General features: G+C 43.1%; 1 protein-coding gene across 6 annotated transcripts in view; it reads right to left on the bottom strand.

Annotated features, from left to right (window-relative positions):
• CLUL1 (clusterin-like 1 (retinal)) overlaps positions 1–24029 on the bottom strand; it is a 27236-nt gene extending 3207 nt beyond the window's left edge. For 2 of the 6 annotated variants that reach the window (XM_014535949.1, XM_005861613.2), the window contains exons 1-8: positions 23925–24029; positions 22924–23042; positions 21645–21793; positions 16912–17079; positions 14648–15077; positions 10294–10413; positions 6515–6729; positions 4239–4423 (exon numbers count right to left, since the gene is read on the bottom strand). In XM_014535949.1, the coding sequence (XP_014391435.1) occupies positions 4239–4423; positions 6515–6729; positions 10294–10413; positions 14648–15077; positions 16912–17079; positions 21645–21793; positions 22924–23029 (1373 nt within the window). In that variant the 5' untranslated portion in view covers positions 23030–23042; positions 23925–24029. Of the gene's footprint in view, positions 1–3814; positions 4424–6514; positions 6730–10293; positions 10414–14647; positions 15078–16911; positions 17080–21644; positions 21849–22923; positions 23043–23924 lie in introns of those variants that run through there. The other 4 variants (XM_014535947.1, XM_014535950.1, XM_014535951.1 and 1 more) reach the window with 4 other exon arrangements.
• Between the last annotated feature and the right edge of the window lie 336 nt (positions 24030–24365).

Below are 24365 nucleotides of genomic sequence, written 5' to 3'. Positions count from 1 at the left end.
AAACGCCCTAACCTTTGGAATAGAATGGATAGGATTAAAATCAACTGGTATAAATACAGATGTAACAAGAGAATAAAGAGAGAACCTGGATGGTCACAAGATGGCGGCACTGAAGGAGGATCAGAGCTACGGGCTGTCATGCGGGCGGGTGAGCGACAGCAGCAAGGTGTCCATGTTTCACGTGAAGCTCACCGACAGTGCCCTGAGAGCCTTTGAGACCTACCGCGCCAGCCAGAATTCTGTTTCACTGAGACCATCAATTCGATTTCAAGGAAGCCAAGGGCACATCTCCATCCCCCAGCCGGACTACCCCTCAGAGGCTCAGATCTTCTCCTTCTACCTCTCCAACATCGGCCGTGACAGCCCCCAGGGCAGTTTCGACTGCATCCAGCAGTACTTCTCCAGCCATGGGGATATACACCTGGACTGCTTGGGTAGCATCCAGGACAAAATCACAGTGTGTGCCACCTATGACTCTTACCAGAAGGCACGGCAGAGCATGGCACAAGCCGAGGAAGAGACACGGAGTCGGGGTGCCATCGTCATCAAGCCCGGAGGCCGCTACCTGGGCAAGAAGGTTTCGTTTAAGAAACCAGCCCCACAGGCGATGGATACTGTGCCCTCCCGGAAGTGGGCGACCCCCATTAACCTGGCAAATGTCATCAAGAAAAGTGGTGTTAGCGGGGGCGTTGGGGTATCTTAGAGGCCTTTCCATGACCGGGTGCTACATCTTCTGGCACTGAGGCCCTACTGGAAGGCTGAACTGTTGCTGCAGCTACAGAAGGATGGCCTGGCGCAGGCAGACAAGGACACGCTGGACAGCCTCCTCCAACAGGTGGCCAACGTGAATACCAAGGATGGTACTTGTACACTGAAGGACTGTGTGTACAAGGATGTGCAAAAGGACTGGCCTGGCTACTCAGAAGGGGACCAGCAGCTGCTAAAGCGCATGCTTGTCAGGTAAGGCCACCTCTTCTGGGCCTGGGGTAGATCTCAGGGTGCTGGGTTGGCCTTGTCTAGTTCCAAAGGCTTCAGCGCTGAGAGCTGGGTAGAAAGGCCCGTGGGAACTCTGGCCATCCTCCCCATGCCTGGACAGCCCACCTTGGCCTCCTGCTGGGGGAAAGGCCAGCCCCCGCTGTGTGGGCTGGGGAGCATACATCATTCTCCAAGGGCTTCTGCTTAGGAGGCTGTGCCTTCTTCTTAGAACCATTTAAGAATGTGAAGCAGATGAAACAAAGCTCCCCGCAGATGTGACTAAGCAGGTTAAGTGCACCCTCTAGGGTTAGGGACCAGAGGTCAGGAGTGGCCTAGGGGGCTCTGGGAGGAGTGGGTAAGCGGCCTGGTCAGCCAGTGATTGATTCCTTCTCTACTGATGCTGGATGAGCACTAATTAGTGCTTAAGTGATTTCTCAGGGACCTGGAGCTCTTTATGGAGGTTTTGTTTTGTTTTTCTCTCTTTTAAGTTCAGCTCTTTAAAGCAGTAGTAACTGCATCTGGAAAGCAAAGCTGAGTTGGGGCCACTCTAGGTGAACCCCAAGTTCCTCCTGAGCCCTGCAGGGCACTCATCCCCGAGCCACCAGGCCTGAGGTCCCTGCTCTGGCTGTCCAAGGTTTCTGGGTGCTAGGGAACTGAAAGGAGACAGTCTCTGTAGAAGAGACTCCCTCCCCCATGTCCCCTCTCTGGCGATCTGTTGCCCCAGCTAAACATGTTAGGTTGGCACTGTCCCCTCCTGCAGGTGTTTTCATTCATCACATAATTTTTGGTAATAAAGGTCCAGTGTTGAAATGGCTGATTACGCCTACCCAGGTACTTTGAGGTGGCAAGGGGCACTTGAGGGGCATAGCGAGGCTTCTGTCCGTCCTTCTTTTAGAGCCTCTCACCAGATGCCTAAGTTCCCAGACCCCAGGGCCTTGTCCTCGCTGAATTTCCAGGAAGGGGCATGGCTGAGGGTTAGTAGCCCATGTGCATGTTTCCATACAAGAGTGTGTGCGCATGTGTGTGTATGGTCAGTAGGAAACAGCACTCAGAGGTTCCCCACCCAGCCCTGTGCACACATCCACATGGACAGCCTTGCAGGTGATCTGGGGCAGGGGGGCAACGTGGCCCCCCAGGGTCTGAAAACTTACTTTGTCCTTCCTGTTCTTGTGTGGTTGGGAAAAGGTCTCACTATTCTTCCTCCTGCTTCCTCTAATTCTGCCACTGGGGCACGGTGCTCCTAGACTCTTCCCATTGTCTTCCCTATTATCTTTTCCCTTTTTTTTTCTTTTAGGAGGTTTCTTTGGCTTCTCCCAACCTGTCCTTTTGGCCATCATTTCTAGTTCCCAAGAGTCCTTCTTATTCTCTTTTTGTAGCATCATGTTCTTTCATTTATTTTTTTAAATAAATATGTTTTTATTGATTTTAGAGAAAGGAAAAAAGAGGGAAGAGAGAGAGAGAGAAACATCAATTGGCTGCCTCTTGCACGCCCTCTAATGGGATTTGAGCCCACAACTTGGGCACATGCCCTGACCGGGAACTGAACAGGCAACCTCCTGGTGCATGGGACAATGCTCAACCAACTGAGCCACACCAGCCGGGCGTATCATGTTCTTATCCATGGGAGCGATGCCATTTTTAATTTACTCTTAAGGATATTTTTAAAAAATAATAACTTTATTGAGATACAGTTCACTTAACACAAGTCACCCTTTTAAAGAATACAACCTGCCCTAGCTGGTTTGGCTCAGTGGAAAGAGCGTCAGCCTGGGGACTGATGGGTCCCCGGTTTGATCCCAGTCAAGGGCATGTACCTTGATTGCAGGCTCAATCTCTGGCCCTGATCGGGGTGTGTGCAAAGGCAACCAACTGATATGTCTCTCTCACATCGATGTTTCTCCCTTCCATTCTCTCTAAAAATCAATGGAAAATATCCTCAGGTGAGGATTAACAACAAAAAAGTGTACAACTTACTGGTATTTAGTGCATTCGCAATGTTGTGCAGCCATGATCTCTAATTCCAGAACATTTCTATCACCCCAAAGGAGACTCCTCATTAGTAGTCACTCCCTCATTGCTCTCCCCTAACACCTGGCAATTCGTTTTCTCTTTCTATGGATTCGTTTGTTCTGGACATTTCATATAAATGGGATCATACACCATGTGGCCTTTTGTGTCTGGCTTCTTTACTCATATTGCTTTTAAGGTTCATCCAGGTTGTAGCATATGTCAGTGCTTCATTCCTTTTTATGGCCAAATAATACTCTGTTAGACACGTTTTGTTTATTTATTCATCTTTCAATGGACACCTGGGTTTCGCAGACTCACCTGTGTGGATTCCAGACCGTCTAGTCCAACCTTATGTCTCACCGCCCTCCGTCTCAGCCTCACCCTAGCACACCTGACCAGTGCCCGTCTGCAGGGCCTGGTTGGGCTCCCCGTGGGTTCATGCAGGAGCCAGTCTGCGAGGCCGGCCGGGAGAGAGCGCACTGCCTGCCTGGCTTCCGTGCAGCGCCACTAGGTGGCCCAGAGGCCCACACTGCACCCCAGCCCGTGGCATCCTGCCGCGCTCTCCACATGGCCACATGGGGACTTGGGCGCTGTGATTCAGGCAGAGGGGGCGTGTCTGGACCAGGAATTGAACTGGCAATGTACAGGACAGGGAGAGAGCGCACTGCCTGCCTGGCTTCCGTGCAGCGCCACTGGGTGGCCCAGAGGCCCACACTGCACCCCAGCCCGTGGCATCCTGCCGCGCTCACCATATCTCCACATGGGGACTCGGGCGCTGTGATTCAGGCAGAGGGGGCGTGTCTGGACCAGGAATTGAACTGGCAATCTTCTGGAGTACAGGACAATGCTTCAACCAACTGAGCCACCTAGCCAGGACTGTAGGGGGAAGGGGGAGGACTTTTAATCAAATTTAGATTATTCCTTAGGATTGATTCCAGAAGTGGAATTATTGTATCAAAAAGAAACCTTATGGTTTTTGACATGCATAGACATGCAGCTTTTTTAAAAGTCAGAAACAATTTATATTCCCACCAATAACATATAAGAATTCCCATTTCATCACATTCCTATCGGAACTTTGTATATTTTTTTTCTAATCTGCAAATTTGATAGGCAAAAAAATGCTATTTTGTCTTTGTTATTAATGAGGTTGAGCATATTTTCCAGTTATTTTAAAACTAGTTTTGTTTTTTTCCTTTTATGAATCATCTATGTCTGTTAACAAAGCATTCCTAGTCAGACACTCTGCTTACCAAGTTTTAAAATGTTCCTTAAGATGATGTACAGCTTTTTCCAGCACGTAGCTAACAAAGTTAGAACTCTCAGAACTTTCTTCAAGAGGGATCTTGAGTGTGACATTGGGGGAAGGCAGAATGCTTAAGTCTATCATCGTTTCATCTTGTTTGGAAACGTTTCCTTGGTGAACACCTGGAACTACCTGAGAAGAAGGATTAAACAGTAAAAGATCACTAAATCCCAGTGCACAGTCAGGATTAATTTAATACCACATTAGTCAGGATAAGATAGGTTGTGCTGAGGTAACAAATTTGCCCCAATATTCCAGCGATTTCATACCACAAAAATTATTTCTCACTCATGCAACATGTCCATATGGGCTCTGTACATAGACACTCAGGACCCTCATTGACAGAGGTATGTCATCTCCTAGCTGTAGCATATGGACCACGTGGCTTTCTTTGTGGCCTCGGTAGAGAAAGAGACCCTTCACTATATCTCAGACTAGAAATAACACTTGCCATTTTGTTCACATTTCCTTGGCCAGAACTTGCCACCTGGCACCACTTAACTGTAAGAGAAGCTGGAAATGTGAGTGAGCAAATGGAACATTTGGTGAGTGTGACTGACTGTGCCACAAACATTAACATGATGCACCAAGTTTTATACATGTGCGTGTGGTTTTTATAAGAACCAGTAATCTGAAATGCATGATAGTTGCTGTCTTAATGAATTCTCAAGTGCATACACTTTGACTTTAACACTTTAAATTAAATTTTTCTGATATGCAACTTGATGTAATCTTAAGAGAACTATTTTGAAATTTTTTTTCAAATAAAATCCCTTATAAATAAATTAAAGCAAAATATTAAGCAACCTGGGCATGTGTCCTGACCGGGAATTGAACCAGTGACCTTTTGGTTCATGGATTGGTGCTCAACCACGAGCCACACCAGCCTGGTGGGGTGAAACTTTTAAGGGGATGAGGCAAGTGAGATTGAGAAGAGGGAGAAGCCAGTCGAGGATGTGGCTTCAGGTGACCTCTATCCGCAGTCTGATCCTGCAGGGAGCTCTGGAGCATAAGTAGCCCCAAGGACAACACTTCGGAGAAGGTGCAGGCTGAGCAGTTAGCAGCAGCACCTGCCAGAGCTGGTAGCTGGATCCCCAGAGATCGGGACAGGTCACCAGCATTACATGCTGCCCAAAATATTGCATCTTCAATGACTCTGTCCAGTGATTTTTGTATTCAGGTCATTTTAGGAACCTGTCAATACTGACCTCACCAGGAATTGCTAACCTGCCTCCTTTGTTTATTAACGTAATGTGTGTGGCAGGGCAAGGGTAGTCAGGAAAGAAATGTAGTCACTGTTATATATCACATAAAAGGAGTTACTGATTGAATGTGAGAGACATGGTACAAATCCATGGCAATATGTTTTTATGTAAAGGTTAGTGTATATGTTTAATTTTCAAGGTGATTTAGCAGCTTATTATGTAAAAAACTAATAAGAGCTATAATTTACAGAGCTCTTGCTTTGTATAAGGAACCTATACTAATCGCTTTACAGATGTACATTTTAAAGTAGCTAATTATTAGCCCCATCTTTCAGGTAGAAAAACTGAGGCCTGGAGAAGTTGAGGAATTTTCCCAAAGTTACTCAGCTGGCTAGTTTCTGAGTTAGCTTTTGAACTCAAGTTGCTGAATCTGAGTCTTCTCTCTTAAAGTCCATATTGACCAAGTTTTATTTATTTATTTGTTTGTTTGTTTGTTAATCCTCACCAGAGGATATTTTTCCATTGATTTTTAGAGAGAGTGGAAGGGAGAGGGAGAGACAGAGAGAAACATCGATGTGAGAGAGACACATCGATTGGTTGCCTCCTGCACGTACCCCAACCAGGGCTGGGGAACCTGCAACCAAGGTATGTGCCCTTGACTGGAATCAAACCCGGGACCCTTCCATCTGCGGGCCAATGCTCTATCCACTGAGCCAAACTGGCTAGGGCATATTGGCCAAGTTTCTTCAAGGTTACCTGTATCAGTTATAGCACCACAGCTCTAAGCAGAATTGGCCATCTCTAGATTACCAAGTATTTTGTGTTTTAAATTGGTTTTCTTTATGGAGTTTTCTGTTTTCTAAAGACCATGTGCACTACATTATATCAGGTTAGCCTGAATATAATCACAATGGAAAAATGAATATCCTCCTACAGTTTTTTTTCAAATACACAAATCAACAGAAAAATCAACGTATGCACATGTAACCTCCATATCTGTGCTTGGGTCCTCCATTACCTTTCTGGAACTGAAGGTGCTCTCAGTTCCTGGAGTCTGGTTTGCCAGTTCAGCCACCCAGCCAAATTCCTCTCTCATCTCCTCCATCAGATACGCAGTGTCCTCCAGATGATGTTGAGTCACCTGGAGAATCTGCACGTACTGCTGATCGGATATGTTGACCAATTTAAGGGCCTCATCTACTTTTGTGTGTAGTTCGGGTACATCAGGACAGTCTAACAAAGAAGAAGGTAATGCGGTAAAGGAAAAGGTCCATGACATTTGGAGTTAGGTGATGTGAGTCTAAATCAGCCGTGGGCAAACTACGGCCCGCGGGCCGGATCCGGCCCGTTTGAAATGAATAAAACTAAAAAAAAAAAAAGACCGTACCCTTTTATGTAATGATGTTTACTTTGAATTTATATTAGTTCACACAAACACTCCATCCATGCTTTTGTTCCGGCCCTCCGGTCCAGTTTAAGAACGAATTGTGGCCCTCGAGTCAAAAAGTTTGCCCACCCCTGGTAAATCCTAGCCCGTTAGCTTTCTATTTCCAGCCTTTTGACCTTGAGTGAGTTCTCAACGAAGTAAAATGGGCGGGAATGAAATAATGTAAAGTGCCTGATCACACGGTGTACAATGTAGACTTAGCAGATGTTACTCTTCCTTTTCCTTCTTTCTGTGCTGTCTCCGAAAGCCATTAGGGCTGCTCACTGATATTCTGATCAGGACACGTGGGGGAACACACTTCCTGCCACCTTGAAGTCGAGCACAACCTTCTTCAAAGAGATGTGTCTCACTTCGGGAGGAAGCCTTTGAGAACAGTTTGGGATTTATCATGTTCCCGGTGGTGGAGGCTCTGTCATCCTAGTGAGGAGATGTGGAGCAGGACCTCGCTCAAACTGTAACTGGCGTGCTGTAGAGTGAGAAATACTAGTAAACCTTTGTGTTTACAAGCCACTAAGATCCTCCAGTTCTTTGTTATTATTGCCAAACAGCCCATCCGAATGGTAACAGTGTTATAGGAACTTATATAGGTGTGCTGATGAGTGGGTTAATATTGTGTAAAGATTATCTGTATACTATGGAAGTTTCCATGTGTTAGGGCATTTTAAATCATGAGAGATCGGTGTTGTGGAGAAAGACCAGTCTTGATAAACTGTCTTTTGCTGTTTACTAAAAAACCGTGCCTTCAGTAAGATAGGAGTGGGGAGAAATCCACCAATCAGAAGCCAGGTAACTACCTCATCTCAGGTCTTAAACATCCTTTATTAGTTCTTTTATTATTATTTTTTAATCCTCAGCTGAGGATATTTTTCCATTGATTTTTAGAGAGAGTGAAAGAGAGAGGAAAGACAGAAACACATCAACTGGTTGCCTCCCACATGAGCCTTGACAAGGGCCCTGTACCTGGCCCAGGAGGAGCCTGCGACCAAAGCACATGCTCTTGACAGTTGAACCCGGGACCCTTTGGTCCTCAGGCCAACGCTCTATCCACTGAGCAACCCGGTTAGGGCTATTGGTTCTTTCTGATACAAAGGTATAACCCAAGGTTACCTGGGGCCTCACACTTCTGCAGATTATTTTGGGATCTGTAGGAGAGGGAGACCTTTGTACTTGTAGGTAAATACAGTGTAATAGTGTATGTTTGAAAAGTTATCCAAGAAACTATTATGAAAACAAAGTGAGTCACAGATAACAAGATACAGTATACATTTGAAAGGACATATGGATATCTTTTTAAAGTGTCTTCATTTGCAATTTCAGTTATATTTTAGAATAGTGATATAAAGATTTTTTTTATTTGTGGGGGGAAGGTGGTGATTTCCCTCGTGATCTTAGGCAAGCAGATTTCTACAAGGGACGCTCATTTACTCTCTTTGAGAGTGCCTGGGTGGGCTAGGATGGCCCCGTGCACATTTCGGGGTCCTCAGCTGGCACCTCTCATCTTCCAGAAGGCTAGCCGGGGCTTTTCCACAGAGTGATGCATAGGTTTCTGACAGCAAGAGACAACCCTTCGTGTGCAAGCACATTTCAACCCTCCACTTGGGTCACATTTGCCAGTATCTCGTTGCAAATACCTTTTTCTAGTTTTATTAAGAAAGGATTGACATATATCACTTTATGAGTTTAAGGTGTACAGCATGATGGTTTGATTACATATATTTCGAAAGGATTCCTGCATTATGCTTAGTTAATGTCCATCACCTCACATAGATACAGGAAAGGGAAAAGAAAATGCTCCTGTGGTAGAACTCTCAGAATCTACTCTCTTAACAACTTTCATATAAGCCATACAGCAGTGCTAACTAGACAGCATGTTGTCCATTACATCCCCAGCACTTATTTATGGTATAACTGGAAGTTTGTACCTTTTCACCACCTTCCTCCAACCCCCTCCCCTATCATCTGTATTAGTTTATGACAATCAGAGATTATTCACTAAAGCTTCTAACTGCTTGAAAGGAGGTTAACGATGAAATGTTTGAATGGGACTGTTTTTGTAAGTGGTTAGTATATTAGTGTGTATTTTTCTCTTATGAAAACTTCTGTTTCTGTGTGCAGTCTCACACTATGACTTAAAAAACAGACACTTGAATAATGAGCATCATTACCATGTCAGACATCTTATTGGATCCTCAGAACATCGGTACGAAGGAGCTATATTGAGAGACCCAGTTAGCAATTCAGAAAAAATAAGGCCCTCCTGGCTCTAACAAAAAGGTCCCGTTCATATTCAACCTCTTACTCCAAGCCCCTAGCCACGCTTTTTAGAATGTCCTTCCTGTAGGGCTTTGGCAAACAGAAGCACCAGAATCAAAAGCTCTTCTTGGCTTTTGTAAGAAATTTTGTGTTCAGGTCCTAGTAGGGTGACGGAGCAACTTTATTTTTTTATTTAATTCTTACCTGAGGATATTTTTCCATTGATTTTCAGAGAATGGAAGAGAAAGGGAAAGACAGAAATATCGAACCCGGGATCCTTCAATCCGCAGGCTGAAGCTCTATCCACTGAGTCAAACTAGCTAGGGCCAAAGGAGCAACTTTCCTTCCCGGAAGTACAGGGAGGTGAGGGAAGGGAGAAGGGAAGCGGCGTGGGGTCCTGTGGGCAGGGCAAAGGGTTTCTCTCCGGGGGTGGAGCAAAGGCCATGTCAGGTCTGGGAGAGCAAAGTCGGCTTGGGGTTGTGAGGAGCAGCCACTTCCCATTTGTAAACACCAATTAGTAATTAACCCGCCAAGTGGGAAAAGTTAGTGCCACTTTCAAAAAGAAAAGAGAAATCACTTGGCGAAAACTTTGCTTTCTTAAGGGGAAGATTGCCTTCATCGGTGGGGTTTCTTTCTTTCCTTCCTTCCTTCCTTCCTTCCTTCCTTCCTTCCTTCCTTCCTTCCTTCCTTCCCTCCCTCCCTCCCTCTCTCTCTCTCTCTTTCTTACTTTCTTTCTTTCTTTCTTTCTTTCTTTCTTTCTTTCTTTCTTTCGCAAGAAAGAAGGAGTTGTCCTCATTTGTTCCTAGTTCTCTTTTGCACACAGTTGGGTTGGTTTGGTCTTCAACCATAAAAACTTGCACAGGAACAGGGAGGGAATTTTAAAAAGGGAAAGAGTGATTTTACCTACTTTTCAATAATAGAAGTTTATAAACTACACTGAGCACCTCCATCAGGAGATGAGCTCGCTAAAAAAGTGCTTGAAGGGAAGCAAATAAATCCACAATGCTTGTAAAAGTGAGTTGTTGTTTTTTTGTTGTTGTTGTTTTTACCTCTGACTAGAATACTATTGAAACCCTGAGAAAATAATAATTATTTACCTTCCCATAGATAATCCTGACATTTTTGGCATCTTGCATGACAGTGGAAACATTCTGACGAATTCTGGCCAAGTTCTCCACACGGCACTGTCTTTGAACTCAGGCCTCCAGGGTCAGCGTCTGCAGGTAACACAGCATTTACACGTCAGTGTCATTACAGTCTGTGCTTCCAGGGAGTGGATAACAATGCCATTTCTTTTTCTTACCGGTGCTTTCAAAATCGTCTTCCTGTACTTAATCATAGGCATGCATGTTGGTGCAACCACATGCTAAGACAATTTGACATCTATTGAAAGTTGTATATATCCTCTAATGCAGCAATCTCATTACAAATTATTATTACTCATCATTATGAGTACACTCCCTTTGCCCCACCCCCAGAAAGAATTTTATTTTCTGGAAGAAATCATGAGGAATTATTAATGCTAACTGTTGTTCAGAGAGAGACTCTTGATGGGGTAGGAGAAGACAGCTTTCATTAATTTTGTTTCTTTGTATATATGAATTCTTTTAAATTTAGCTTATTTTTATCACTATTATTTCTGATGTCAGTGGGGTTAACTAAATAGGGGATTGTGCCTGGCTGGAGTGGCTCAGTGGTTGAGCATTGACCTATGAACCAGGAGGTCATGGTTTCATTCTGGGTCAGGGCATATGCCTGGGTTGTGGGCTCAATACCCAGTGTGAGGCGTACTGGAGGCAGCTGATCAATGATTCTCTCTCATCATTGATGTTTATGTCTCTCTCTCTCCCCCTCTCCCTTCCTCTCTGAAATCAATAAAGATATATTTTTTAAAAAATAGGGAATTGTAAGCTACTTTTCTCTTTAGATTTGTATTTTAAAATTTTAATAATTATTTTAATTTTTTAAAGCCATATTGCAAAATATGTTGTAGTTTCAAAGATATTAAAAATGTCTGTTTCTTGTCCAGTCAGCATGGCTCAGTGGTTGAGCGTCAACGTGTGAACCAGGAGGTCATTGTTTGATTCCCGGTCAGGGCATGAGCCCGGGTTGAAGGCTAGATCCCCAGTGTGGGGCATGCAGGAGGCAGGCGATCAGTGATTCTCATCATTGATGTTTCTATTTCTTTCTCTCCCTTCCTCTATGAAATCAATAATATATATATATATCCAGCACATTAAAATATATGTATTTTAAATGTCTGTTTCTTGCCTAGCTGGCATGGCTCAGTGGTTGAGCATCGACCTATGAAACAGGATGACAAGATTCGATTCCCGGTCAGGGCACATGCCTGGGTTGTGGGCTCAAACCCCAGTAGTGGGGGTGCAAGAGGCGTTCGATCAGTGATTCTCTCTCATCATTGATGTTTCTATCTCTCTCCCTCACCTTCTCCCTTCCTCTCTGAAATCAATAATATATATTTTAAAAAGGAGCTAAGTTCAAAATGTCTTCTCATTAGATGGATTTTCTAGAGGCCATAGGTTTACTTTTCACTTACCACCTGTCCAGAAAAGTGATAGAAACCACATGTAAATACCCTCCAGCCCCTGCCTGCCTATCCTATAGAAGAAAACCCTAATATGCAAATTGACTGAAGAGCGGAATGACTGCTCTCTATGATGCACACTGACCACCAGGGGACAGATGCTCAATGCAGGAGCTGCCCCCTGGTGGTCAGTGTGCTCCTACAAGGAGAGCACTGCTCAGCCAGAAGTCAGGCTCATGGCTGGTGAGTGCAGCGGCGGTGATGGGAGCCCCTCCCGCCTCCACAGCAACACCAAGGACTCCTCGGGGGATGTTCACCTGCCAGCTTAGGCCTGCTCCCCACGAGTGGGCCTAAGCTGGCAGTTGGACATCTCCCAAGGAGTCCCAGACTGCGAGAGGGTGCAGGCGGGCTGAGGGGACCCCCACCCACCCAGTGCACAAATGTTGTGCACCAGGCCTCTAATTTTTAATAAATAGCCTCATGTGTTCTGGGAAGAGAATGTTTACATTGTTGAGCTTGCTGCATACCATCTGGTTAGGGTAGGGTTACTGGAGAAAGAAGAGTATAAAGGTATAACACTGGCTATTTTGTTTTTGTTTTTATCTTTTGCATTTATAGGGGACCCTGGATCTTCAAGTTACCACTGAGGTGAAGGTGGTTTGAGGGGCAGGGAGAAGGGGGCCCAGGAGCCAGCTGAGAGTAGGGGCTGGTGCCAGAGTGTGTGAATGGGGAGGACCCTCTTGCAGACTGGTGGAAACGCACATTCTGAGTTGGTGGTGGAGGAGGGAGTTGCAGTGGTTGGGAAATTGTTTAGATTTCAACGGTCTGAGTTACTAGTACTCTTGTGCACATTTGAATGTAGCAACTCATGTGTACGATTGCTACACAAAGTGAAAGCTAGGGTGGGAGGAGGGCATAATTTTGTTTCAATGAACATGTTCTTTATCGTTGGACTGTTATTCCAAGACAATTGATAGCTACATAAAAATGCAGGCAAAACTTATCCAATATCATCCCCGCATTGATATATTTAGTGTGTTGTCCTTACGTTGTCCTGAATATTTGGTGAACTTGGAATCTCAGAAGGGAATACCAGACGAAACACCTGACTTACCAGAAAAGTCCACCAGACCCTGAAATAGAACCTGATGACAATTCCAGTAACGATGGCTGTTCTCTCAAGGAACAATGGGACGGGAAGGATGTAATGCGTGTTTTCCTGGCTGCAGTTTCTGACGGTGTGAGGGAAGCCCCTCCTCCATAGAGGCCTGCTATGCAATGTCAGGGCAACTTGGAGAATTTGATTCAAATGTTGCCAGTGACAGCTGATATAATTAGAAAATAGTCAGCTAAAAGGAGCCCCTTTTTTCCTACATACAAAAATCTGTATATAATTAACATATACAAGCTGATGAGTTTGGAAATAAGTATACACACATGCAATCATCCTCACAATCTATGCCATAAAATTATCCATCAACTCAAAAAAAATTCTCCTGCCCTCTTATTTATTATTATCATTATTATTGTTGTTATTATCAACAACTCTTAATATTAGAACTACCCTCTTAGCAATTTTTCAAAGTGTCCAATAGAGTATTGTTAACTATGGACAGCATGCTATGCAATAGATCTCTGGGGCTTACTCATGGTTTATAACAGAAACTTTATTCCCTTTGACCAACACTTCCCCATTTCCCCTTCCATCCTGCACCTGGCTACCACCATTCTGCTCTTTGCTTCTAAGAGTTTGACTAGTTTAGATTCCGCATATAAATGAGGGCATGCAGTATTTGTCCTTCTGTGTTTGGCTTATTTCGCTTCACATAATGTCCTCCCGGTCCATTCATATTGTCATAGTTTAGTTTTCCTGCCAGAGGGGAGCAGCCTTTTGCTTGGCCTAGTGGTCGGTAGGAAATAAGTCCAAGGAGACGCAGATCTCACAGTTGGCCCACGCGGCCACTCATTGCTGAGATGCTGCGTCCCAGTCGCTCTACAGAAGCCCCAAGACGTTTCCCCTTCTGCCTTGAAACATAAAGCAGAATTGTTTTTCCAACATGAACTATTAAGACGTGGGCATGAGCGATATTGGTAGAAGGCAATTCTTTTTTTTTTTTTTAAGTCCTCACCCAAGGATATTTTTTTCCATTGATCTCGAGAGAGACTGGAAGGGAGGAAGGAGGGGGAGAGAGACACACACACATCGATTGGTTGCCCCCCCCTACGCCCCCCTACTTGGGCTGGGGAACCTGCAACTGAGGTATGTACCCTTGACCGGGAATCAAACCGGAGACCCCCTCAATTTGTGGGCCAAGGCTCTAACCACTTTGCCAACCGGCCAGGGCAGTAAAAGGCAATTCCTATCTTTTACAGAAATTCCTATTTCTGTAGTTTTGGGTTTGCCTGGGAGCATTTTCTGTGGTTTTGTGCATACATGTTATGACGTAAGGAATTACAGTAGTGATGCAGAGGAGGCCATGGAGGGCACTAAATATGACCTGGTTTTCTGTGACACTATGCTTCTTACCACACTGGGAGTTGAGGAGACTGATTTTAAAGAAACTCCTGGATGTTCCAGCAGAATCGAGCTGAGCATCTACATGAGTCTTAATGAAGGAGGAAACCTCTTCCCCCGCGAAGTTCTCACCCTACCAGCATTTTCTTTTTCAGCTTTGAAACTTTGTTTTAATGACAGAACAGCCCCACAGAGCTCTGGAGGAGGATGGGAGAGGGATGGTGTTTGGCAGATTTCAAAGCTTCTAAAAGGCTCTGAAACTTCGATTCTCCAGAAATTGCCACTCTCAGAAACATTGTACAAGGACTTAGAAATGTCTAGCATTCCCACAGCTAAATAAAACTTGACTTTAGCGTGAACATCTAAGTGAAAATAATCTTTTAATACTCGCCTTGGTGTTTTGGCCGGTCCTCCATGGCATTCAGTGTCTCAGTGACGGTGGTACTGAGACTTCGGTAAACGGAGAGACTGAAATCACAAAACAGCTGGAAGAGGCCGGGACCGTCCCAGCTCTGCACGACATCAGCTTTTTTGGTTGGCTCTTTGAATAAAGCTGGGAAAACGTAAGGCTCGATTACATCTGTATCTGACATGAAATATGACCGAAAAGCCTGGTCAAATTCTCGCTCCATCTGTTTGAAGACGTTAAAACTCCTGTTAAAGAGAAATCTCACGTCCACAGTCAGTTGGCTGAACATGTGCTCTATTTGGGTCACTTGTGCATCTTCCTCCAGGACCTTTTCAGCGACAGGGAGCTCTTTTTCCTTCTCTTCATGGAGAGGAAACAGGAATTGATATATCTTCCTAAAAAACTGTCCAATCTGTGGGGTTGGGGACAGAAATGGAATAGAATTTTATTTTCTTTCTGGGCTATTTTTTTAATTGTAAATTTTAAAGTAAGCAGACAGTAGTTGTAAGTCAAGAACAAATCTGGGCAAACTAGGAACAGGTAATTCAATGGAAGGTAATTTATTAACACTCTTGTATGGGCTTTGGCTTTGACGCTGGAAATAGGATCTGAAATTCCTTTTGGTTTATGTTTGCCTATCAAAGGCCTAACAAGGCCAAGTTTTCAAGATTGTTGGCAAGCCACAGGCTGGCGGTGGTTGGCATGCCGTGGTCCAAAGGTCACAAAGAAGGCTCTGGTCTCACCTCTATCTTTGTATCTTAGTTCTTCTCTTTTCCCCTTCGGTGGAATATCATTAGTGTCTTTATGTTCTCCTCTTTCTCATCTCATCAAAACATTCACACTGAAGTGTAGATGCCTAGTACTGCTAAACAGGTTACTTAGGATAGTTACTCGTTTGCAGTGAGCAGAGCCCTTGTAGCTGTAGTGAACGGAATGACGCTCTAATTATAGAACTCCCTGCTCCTTGGGAGGAGTTTCCAGCAGTCACACCATGTCCTACTTCATCTATGGGACAGCTAAGTTTGTGCCAGAACATATTGCCTTTATATGATAGTGATATGGCTGCTACGTTGCGTGTTGTGGAACGTATCAACTACCGAACATCACTGCTGTAGCATCTCACTGTGGTTCAAAGAATTCTCCAGAAATTCTTAGAGGACTCATGCCATTCTCAAAAAGTAATCTGGGTGGATCGTCTGCCTCTCCCTCTGCCAGCTTCTGTTTACCTGAATCCATTTACAAAAGCAAAACTTTAAAGAGCCAAGAAATGTTCATAAGAACACACAACTGGCACAGATAGGAACAGTCTCCCAACCTCCTGTTCTTATTCCACCATATTCTGGTGTATTCGAGAGTGGCAATAAAAACAGAGCAGATGCAATTAACAGTGGAGGCAAATTAACTTGGCATATGATCATCCTAAGGGTTGTTCCCTCTATAATTGGGTATGGCACTGCCAAGCCAGAAGCACACTCTAATTAGTGCATGCTCTAATATGCAGAGGGAAATTTCACTCCATTTCATATTCAACTCACTTCGTGAAGGGGAAGGGAAATTCAGGCCAATAGAGTAGGAGACTTTTGTGGGGCAGAGCTCATCGTATTCAGGTCACCTCCCTCTGCGATTCCCTCTGCCCAGAAGATAGCCAAGGGACAAAAAAGAAAACACGCCAGTCCTATAAGACATGCATGGGTAGGCTCAAGGGGAACACTAGTCTGTGTGTGTGTGCACATGCATGTGCAAGCTCCAATGGAGGGCAAGCCCATTGAAGGAGAGATTCAGGAGGCAGAGAACGTCTTCAAATGTTTGGCCTCCAGGGGAAAAAATTAAAGCAGCTTGAAATCAGAGACTATAATACTATTATTTTGAGAATGCAATTCAGCAACATTTATTGGATATCTATAATGCTTTAATGAAGATAAATGGAGTATGCTCCCTGCCTTTATAGAGCTTACAATCTAGTGGGAATGTGTTCACAAATAATACATACAAGGCAGACAGCGTTAGGGTTTCATTCACACAGTGTCATTAAAGGGAGGGACAAATACTGAATGGCTGTTCTAACTTATAAATTGTGCAGACCAGGTGAATCATACATAAACATGAATGCTAGATTCTAGATTGCAAAAGGCCAATATCATATCAGGCGTCTCTATTCTAAGTATTAATATAAATTAAATTTTTAAAAATAAGTTGAAGAAGATACCTTAAAAACTTTAAAATCATAAACTCTTTTATTCCCTTACCACATTTCCCATAGAGGACCAACTAGGTTGGTGGGTTGTATAAAATCTCACACAGTCACTTTGCAAGCAAGACTTGCATTCGTCCCAGGAATCTGTCAAAGACTCCTGGCACAGCCTTTCTTCCTCTTCCAGATGTTCTTGAACTTCGTTCATAAGTTTCAGGGCCTCCTAATTAAAAAGTGGAAACAAACATCCTATTTGCATTTCATGACTCTATGTATACTTTAGTTGATTTCACTCTTTAAAAATACCCCAATTCTAGACTACTTCTTCATTCCTTCTTCAGGCCCCTGGCAGCCGACAGATCTACCCCAAAGAAAGCTTTCTCTTCGATTAAGGGCACTGATGGGTTCCTACTGAAGACTGTGAAGAGCTTACCCATCTGTTCATCTATTCACTCACTAGGTATTTACTGAGTGCTTGCTATGGGACAGACATTACTAGACGCAGTCCCTAATTTGGGGAACAACGGTAACATGTTTACTTGTCTGTCTTCATATCTAGTTCTTGAGGGCTGTAGAAGGTAGTTTTAAGGCTTAGAAAACTGACACATTAATCTATTTCAGTTATGCCGCCTTTAATTTTTTGTAAGTTTTTAACGCTGCAAGAAAGTGCAGGTCTTGTATATCAGATCAAGTCTTCCTATTCATAATTCTCATTGTGGGGATGCTGTACGTTTTGCACCTTCGTTCTTCTTGTCCATATCCCGAGCACGCCCCCTTGTGGCGACTTGCTGCACTTGGCCAAGTCCCGCTCTGGGTGGTGAGGAGCCCAGCAGAAGTGACACAGTCCGTAAGAACTTCAGCCCTGTCCCCTGAGCTCCTCTCAGGCTGGCCCCCCGCCCGTCCCCTGGCCTCCCTACCAGCGCGGACTTCTGACGGCAGGCTCCCTCCAGGCCCGAGGTGTAGTTCACGGGAATTATGGGGAATAATGGACCCAGCCGTTAGAAGACAGCGGCAGAGCTAAGGGCCACTCCCCTAAGTGAAAACTACACGAGGAGGCAGTTTTTTGTGCTTAAAAATAATTTAGTGTGTGTCCTCAACTAGTGAAAAAACAAGAATTCACCCTTTTCTGGCATAGGAAGCCCAAAGAAACACCGGGGCACTGACGATCTTCGGCATCTCCTTTGCTGGGCCTGCTCAGCTGCCCTCATGGCAGGATTCCGAGGCTAAGCCAGGTGGCATTTGCTGTGTCCCACATTAGGACGGGCAGGGCCCCGCCTACTAAATGTACCTTGTGACCCAGACAGGGTTTTCTTATCTCCTTTGCAGAGCAGCTCTAGAACTCTACATCTTCTCGCAGGAGGGTGCCTCACCTTGACAGGCAGCGATACCACCAGCTTTTCTCAAGTCCCAGTTTTAAATATTCTGCTCGTTGTCATCATAAATCTAAATCCCAATATTTCCAATTCCAAACTACAGTCACTGCCCTTGGGCAAATAGGAATTAAAAATAGGATCTACCTTTTAAGGTTTTGTATTAAGTGAGATAAGCAAGCAAGGCATTAAGCAAGTTATTTGTAGTATTTCCTAGTTTTCTTCCACTGGCCCCCAAGTGCATAACAAAAACTAATACCGAATCACGTCCCAAGTTTTGGCAGTGAAATGTTGCCATGGAGGAGGTAGCTCTCTGTTTTAGGAATGCCCTGCCCATCCCTTTCATTTCCCCCTAAATGTCTCACCCATTGACAGTCCATATCAATTCCTGTAATTTACAGCTTATTAAAGTCCCATCTGAACCTGGAGTGGGGGCAAACTAAGCCACTAGGGTTTTCCAGTTTAGTAAGTTTCTGATGTTCTCAGTGAATATTAATAGGAAGGGACTGAGGAGGGGGGTTGATATGATGCTGGGTCAACTGAGGATGGGTGGTGCTCAGTACTGGGAGATGGGGGGCACCAACCCCATATATACCAATTCATAGCTTGTCTAAAGTTTCCCCTATTCTAGGTTTAAAGTAATTTTAGGAGACTTAAGGTTAAACAAGTTTTTCTTTTAAAAGATTAACTTTTTAAATTGAGTGTCCAGATCTTAAGAATGTGATTCAGCCCTAATCGGTTTGGCTCAGTGGATAGAGCATCGGCCTGCGGACTGAAGGGTCCCAGGTTCGATTCCGGTCAAGGGCATGTACCTTGGTTGCGGGCACATCCCCAGTGTGGGGTGTGCAGGAGGCGGCTGGTCGATGTTTCTCGCTCATCGATGTTTCTAACTCTCTATCACTCTCCCTTCCTCTTTGTAAAAAATCAATACAATATATATATATTTTTAAAAAGAGTGTGATTCAATGAATTTTTATACAATAAAGAAAAATTAAAATTTTATGAGTCCTAGGATTCTTTAGGGCCAGAACTGAAACCAACCCCTGCTTACTTGACCCACCCAAATTGGAGCATTCTCTTCATAGGACTACACCCTGGGCTTGCCAGGAGGCTGGGCAAAGGGGGAAAAACAAAGCCACTGGGGCCCACAGGCAAAGCACCAGCCGACTTTCTCCCCAGCCATTCACGACAGTGTTGGGTTAACCTGTTAACATCTCAAACCACACTTTCCTCATTTATAAATGAAAGTAATGTTTTACCCAGGTTTTGGAAGGATTACTAGTATATGTGATAATGTTTTATTTCATTTTATTTTTAAAAATACATTTTTATTGATTTCATAGAGGAAGGGAGAGGGAGAGAGAGATAGAAACATCAATGATGAGAGAGAATCATTGATTCGCTGCCGCCCACACTGTGGACGGAGCCTGCAACCCGGGCATGTGCCCTGAACAGGAATCAAACTGTGACCTCCTGGTTCATAGATCACCGCTCAACCGCTGAGCCACGCCGGCCGGGCATATGTGATGATGTTTTACGCATGGCCTGTAAGTGACATTTGGTGTCATTAGTCCCGGAGGCCAGGCTCACAAGCCCACCAGGGAAGAGGGAAGCCCAGAGGCTTGCTTCCACATTTTCCTCAGGAAGGAGTTATTTTTCATTTCCTAAAAATCCTTTGCTTCCTGCCAAAAGGAAGGAGGGCTTTCAGCTGCTGGTCAGGCAATCTCCTTTCCTTGCTAGGGACCGGCAGGATGTGGGGGTGGAGGTATGGTGATAGGCCACCGCAGCTTGTCACACAGCCCCGCTCCAATAGCTCACTGGCCCGGAGGCCACCGTGCCGGGAGGGGGAGAGAATCCCAGCAGCCACCTGAGGCCTCCACCTTCACAGGTGCAGGGAGGAAATACTAGAACTTCTATTTGTATTTTTTAGATTTAAAAATTGACTCTGGGGAGGAAAAATTGGGAGTTGTTTAATGAGTACAGAGTTTCAGTTTCGTAAGATGGAAAGAATTCTGGAGATTGGTTGCCCAACCACGTGAATGTACTTAACGCTACTGAACTGTACGCTTAAAAGGAATGAAGATGGTAAATTTTATATTCTGTGTATTTTACCACAGTTTTAAAATTATTTAATGAAAACACATTTAAAAAGTAATTTCCTCTTATGTTAACATTTAAAACATTTCCCAAGTTCTGTTTGTTAAAGTTTTGATCTCCTCTTTGATTTAAAGGGTAATACTGGAAAACAATTTTAAAAAAATGTTTTAATTGTTTTGAGTGTTATATTAATGGTTAATGCTATAAAACTATGAGCCACGCAATGCCTATAATTTACAAATGTATTGAGCTTCATAATCGTAACATATGGACAATTTTTAACATCTTCCATGGACATTTGAATATAATGTGTATGCTCTGTTGGCAAGGTACATGGCTTGAACCATAGCTGTCAGGTCAAGGTATTTGAATTAAAAAAAAAATGGTCGGGCTGATGTACTATTTCATACCCTGGTGCTCTGTTGTGTGCTGTGTCAGACCAGTGCATGAGGCCCTCCGCCTGTGAGGAGCCTGGGGGAGGGGGTCCTCACATCCCAGAAGCACTGACATTGGTGTCCCCTCTGTTCACTTGTAGCCAATTGCAATGAGTTGGGTTTCAGAAGACTCAGTTACATGACGGTTTTTATTGTCTGTTTTAACTAAACTAGCCCTCACTAACTGGACAGGAGGCTAAAAACCCAGCAGATTATGAATAATCTCAGCTCAGAAGACAAGAAGCAAATGGCAGAGCTGACACTTCTTCGTTCTGCGCTCTTTATCGGTGACAGATAAGAATCTGACGATCTAATTGAACCTGGCACATGGGCTAAAATATTTCAAAATATCTAGATTATTTGAAATACAAACTTACATCCCCTCCCCCGCCCCCCGGTTCCAGCTAACCATGAACCTCATCCTAAGTGTATTTTGTGCCTTGAACTACTAGTAGGTGGTAGTAACTCATGTTTTTAATTTATAAATAAATTAATATGCATAATGTGTAGGAGTGAATGCTAACAAATATTTTAGGAATAGGGAGAGGAGATCAAAAAACTTTGCAGACCACTGATCTAGCCAAAAACTCGCTGCACATTTCTGACTCAATATCCTAACTCAGAAGGAACTAAGGATAAGGCATTTTTTAGAAAGCAGCATTCCCAACCAGAGATGAGTCCCCACAATTCCTGGGTCTGGAGCCCTGCAAAGGCCTATTCTACAAGGAATATGTTCTTTGAAGACATTTAAAATTTCTTCAATAAAAGCTGCTCTCCAAAAAAAACTCTATTATTAGGGAAAATAAATAAGTCATCAATTGCCCTTGTAAGTGCAATATGTATGGTCTACATAGTTTAAGAACAGATGTTATTTTCAATCACTGTACCTGTTTTTCCACTCTGCATTTCTTCAGGGTTGTCATTAGATTAGTATGTTCCTCCTCTCTCCTTTCCATCGTGATTTTCATCTGCTTCATACCAATCAAAGCCTTCTTCACCTCTTCACCAACATCTGTATCGCCAGGCTCAGAAAAACCTAAAAAAATATGTTGCTGCTTTTTTCTTTGAGATCTGATCAGATTACAGTGTATCTGTATCAAATACAATGAATTCACCCATTTTTTTCCGTGTCTTCTAGATAGATATTTAATTGTCCTTTTATAGCATCAGACTCTGAAAGCAGATCATATTGAATTAGCTGTCAGCTGCCATGTGGACCAGCTGCCGCATGGATCACACCTTCTGTTCCTCACTGCTGAGCTCCCAGACCACTCAGAGTTCATTTAACCTCAATGTTGCCATTTCACTCAGGGCCTGTTTTCATTTACCCATTTGATTTCTTTCACTTAAAGCTCAAGTGTTTTTGTATTATAGAAAAGTTTGAATTTTCTTCACAATTTATGTTAAATACCCAACTGGGAAGCTCAAACCCAGTGAACAATTTCCCTTTCTCTCAGCTTCAATTACCTTCCCAGGAGGCATCAGACCTGGAAAGTATCTCATTTAATGCAAGATTCTTTAATAACCTACTGGACATCTCTTACCCAATTTAATAATCCCTTAGTGAGTATAAAGTTCATTATAATTCTCTCCACAATAGCCAACGTGGCTTCCTAAAGACCTCATTCTTGCCTCCAAATTTAGATCTCCCCGCAAAAGCAACGTTTTAACTCACGAATTGTTCTAAGTGTTAAGTACCCAAAACATATATTATCAAGCAAAGGTCAGAAGTTAATGAACACAGACCAACCAGATTCAATGTCATTATAACCCATTCTCTCACTATCTCAAGAATAACTGCACAGAATACTTTAGTTGTTTAAATTTTTCCAATGCTAGAAAAGAATTTCACTGTTCATTAAAACCGTGCTTAGAGGACACCAAACATCTGGATGATACCAAGAAATGCAGTCAAAAAGTTGGCAAGTTTTATCTGTGTGATAGCAAACATCTGGATATAGGAATGTTCTCAGATACTCAATTGGAATTTTCTATTTTTTATCCAGATGTTTGGTGTCACGTCTACTTGGTTTGAGTGCCTAGAGAACATCTCACCATGGAACCAGAGGGCCGTCATGAATACGGTTATCTCTCCACTGTAAATCACTGTAAGTGCCAGCAGGACATGCAAACAGGACACGGCACAGATAAAGAAACTAAACATACCCTTCGGGCTTCCATGGACAGCAGCTTTGTCCTTCCAAGTAGGTGCACAGCGACAATCTTTCAACCATGGCAGATACACAATAAACACCAGGAGTGGCAGCTTCATGTTCCCGCTGTTACTACCAAGGAAAAATAAACCTGCATCTAATGCCTGCCATTAGGTTAGTTTCTGTTGGCATCCATTGAAAACACATGGTGACGCAAAGCATTTTTCTGTCAATTTTTCTTTATGACTTTAGACAATTCATAGGCCTGAGACATAGAAAACCTGAAATATAAATTATAAAAACTAAAGACAGCCCAGGCCTCCAGTTTGTTTACATTCTTTATGACAGTTAAGTAAGGTCATCACCTGAAGTGCTTGAAATGTAAGGTAACGGATAGTATGGCTCACAGCCCCATAGAATCCAAATTCCATTTTATTTCCTTGTCAACGGTGAACTCCCCCAAACACAGAATTAGTTAAAATATACCAGAGGGATTTCCCCCTCCAATTCTGAACCTCAAGTGAGTTTTCACCTTGATGGTTAAATACTTTTTTTTAAAAAACAACTTTATTTTTTTTATGAAACAAAGCAGCCTCACACATTTTCTCATAGTTATAAAACCCATCAATATATATAAATTCATAGTTACATGTTTTGCTTCTTAGATAATAAATTTCCTTTTAGATTTAATTTCGTATACATTAATTATAAACATTTAAAATGCAAATGGTTAAAACTTTACAAAGGAAAGTTAAGTGAATTAAAACAACTGTATGCTTTAATAAAGTTAAATCTATAAAACGTTAGATTACCTTAATTCTTCCCAAACACACAAAAACCTTCCATTATTTAGTCAACATTAGGAATGTCTTTTAAATATAATAATAAAATAACATCAGTACTAGTAGTTAAAAAGTTATCATATTTTACATACATCTACGTCTATTATTTGAACTAACTCTTCTCTTTCTATTATGACCCTATTTAGCAAATGAAACTTTTAAATATATTTACCACTAACTTTGCAGTATCTCTCCAGTGAGGTTACCACCAACTCCTTGAAGGACCTTCACTTTTCTCTAATTTAATTTTCATCCGTGTCAGGGATTTAGCCTTGTTCTATGAATTTGATGACACAGTTTTTAATCCTATTAACCTAACATTTTGAGATTAAGAATATGGTTTAAAATTTGGTAGGACTTAGAAAGAAACGCTAGAGGGCGCACTGTGCACATGATCAGGAACAATGACCTCAAGTTACTTTATTTACACAATGTTTTGGTAAGACTCATTAAAGCCATAAAAATATTTTTTTAGTTTGAAATTTATGATATGTATATTCCTATATAGACAAACAAATTTATTTTATTGGAAGCATAAGCAACAATATGAAAGAGGGTATGTAAACTCTTAGATAAGACACTGAAGGTTATTTATATAGTTGTTTGGCATTTT

Source organism: Myotis brandtii, unplaced genomic scaffold (assembly GCF_000412655.1).
Source record: "Myotis brandtii unplaced genomic scaffold, ASM41265v1 scaffold154, whole genome shotgun sequence".
Classification (NCBI taxonomy): Eukaryota; Metazoa; Chordata; class Mammalia; order Chiroptera; family Vespertilionidae; genus Myotis; species Myotis brandtii.
This window is presented reverse-complemented; position numbering and strand designations above follow the sequence as displayed.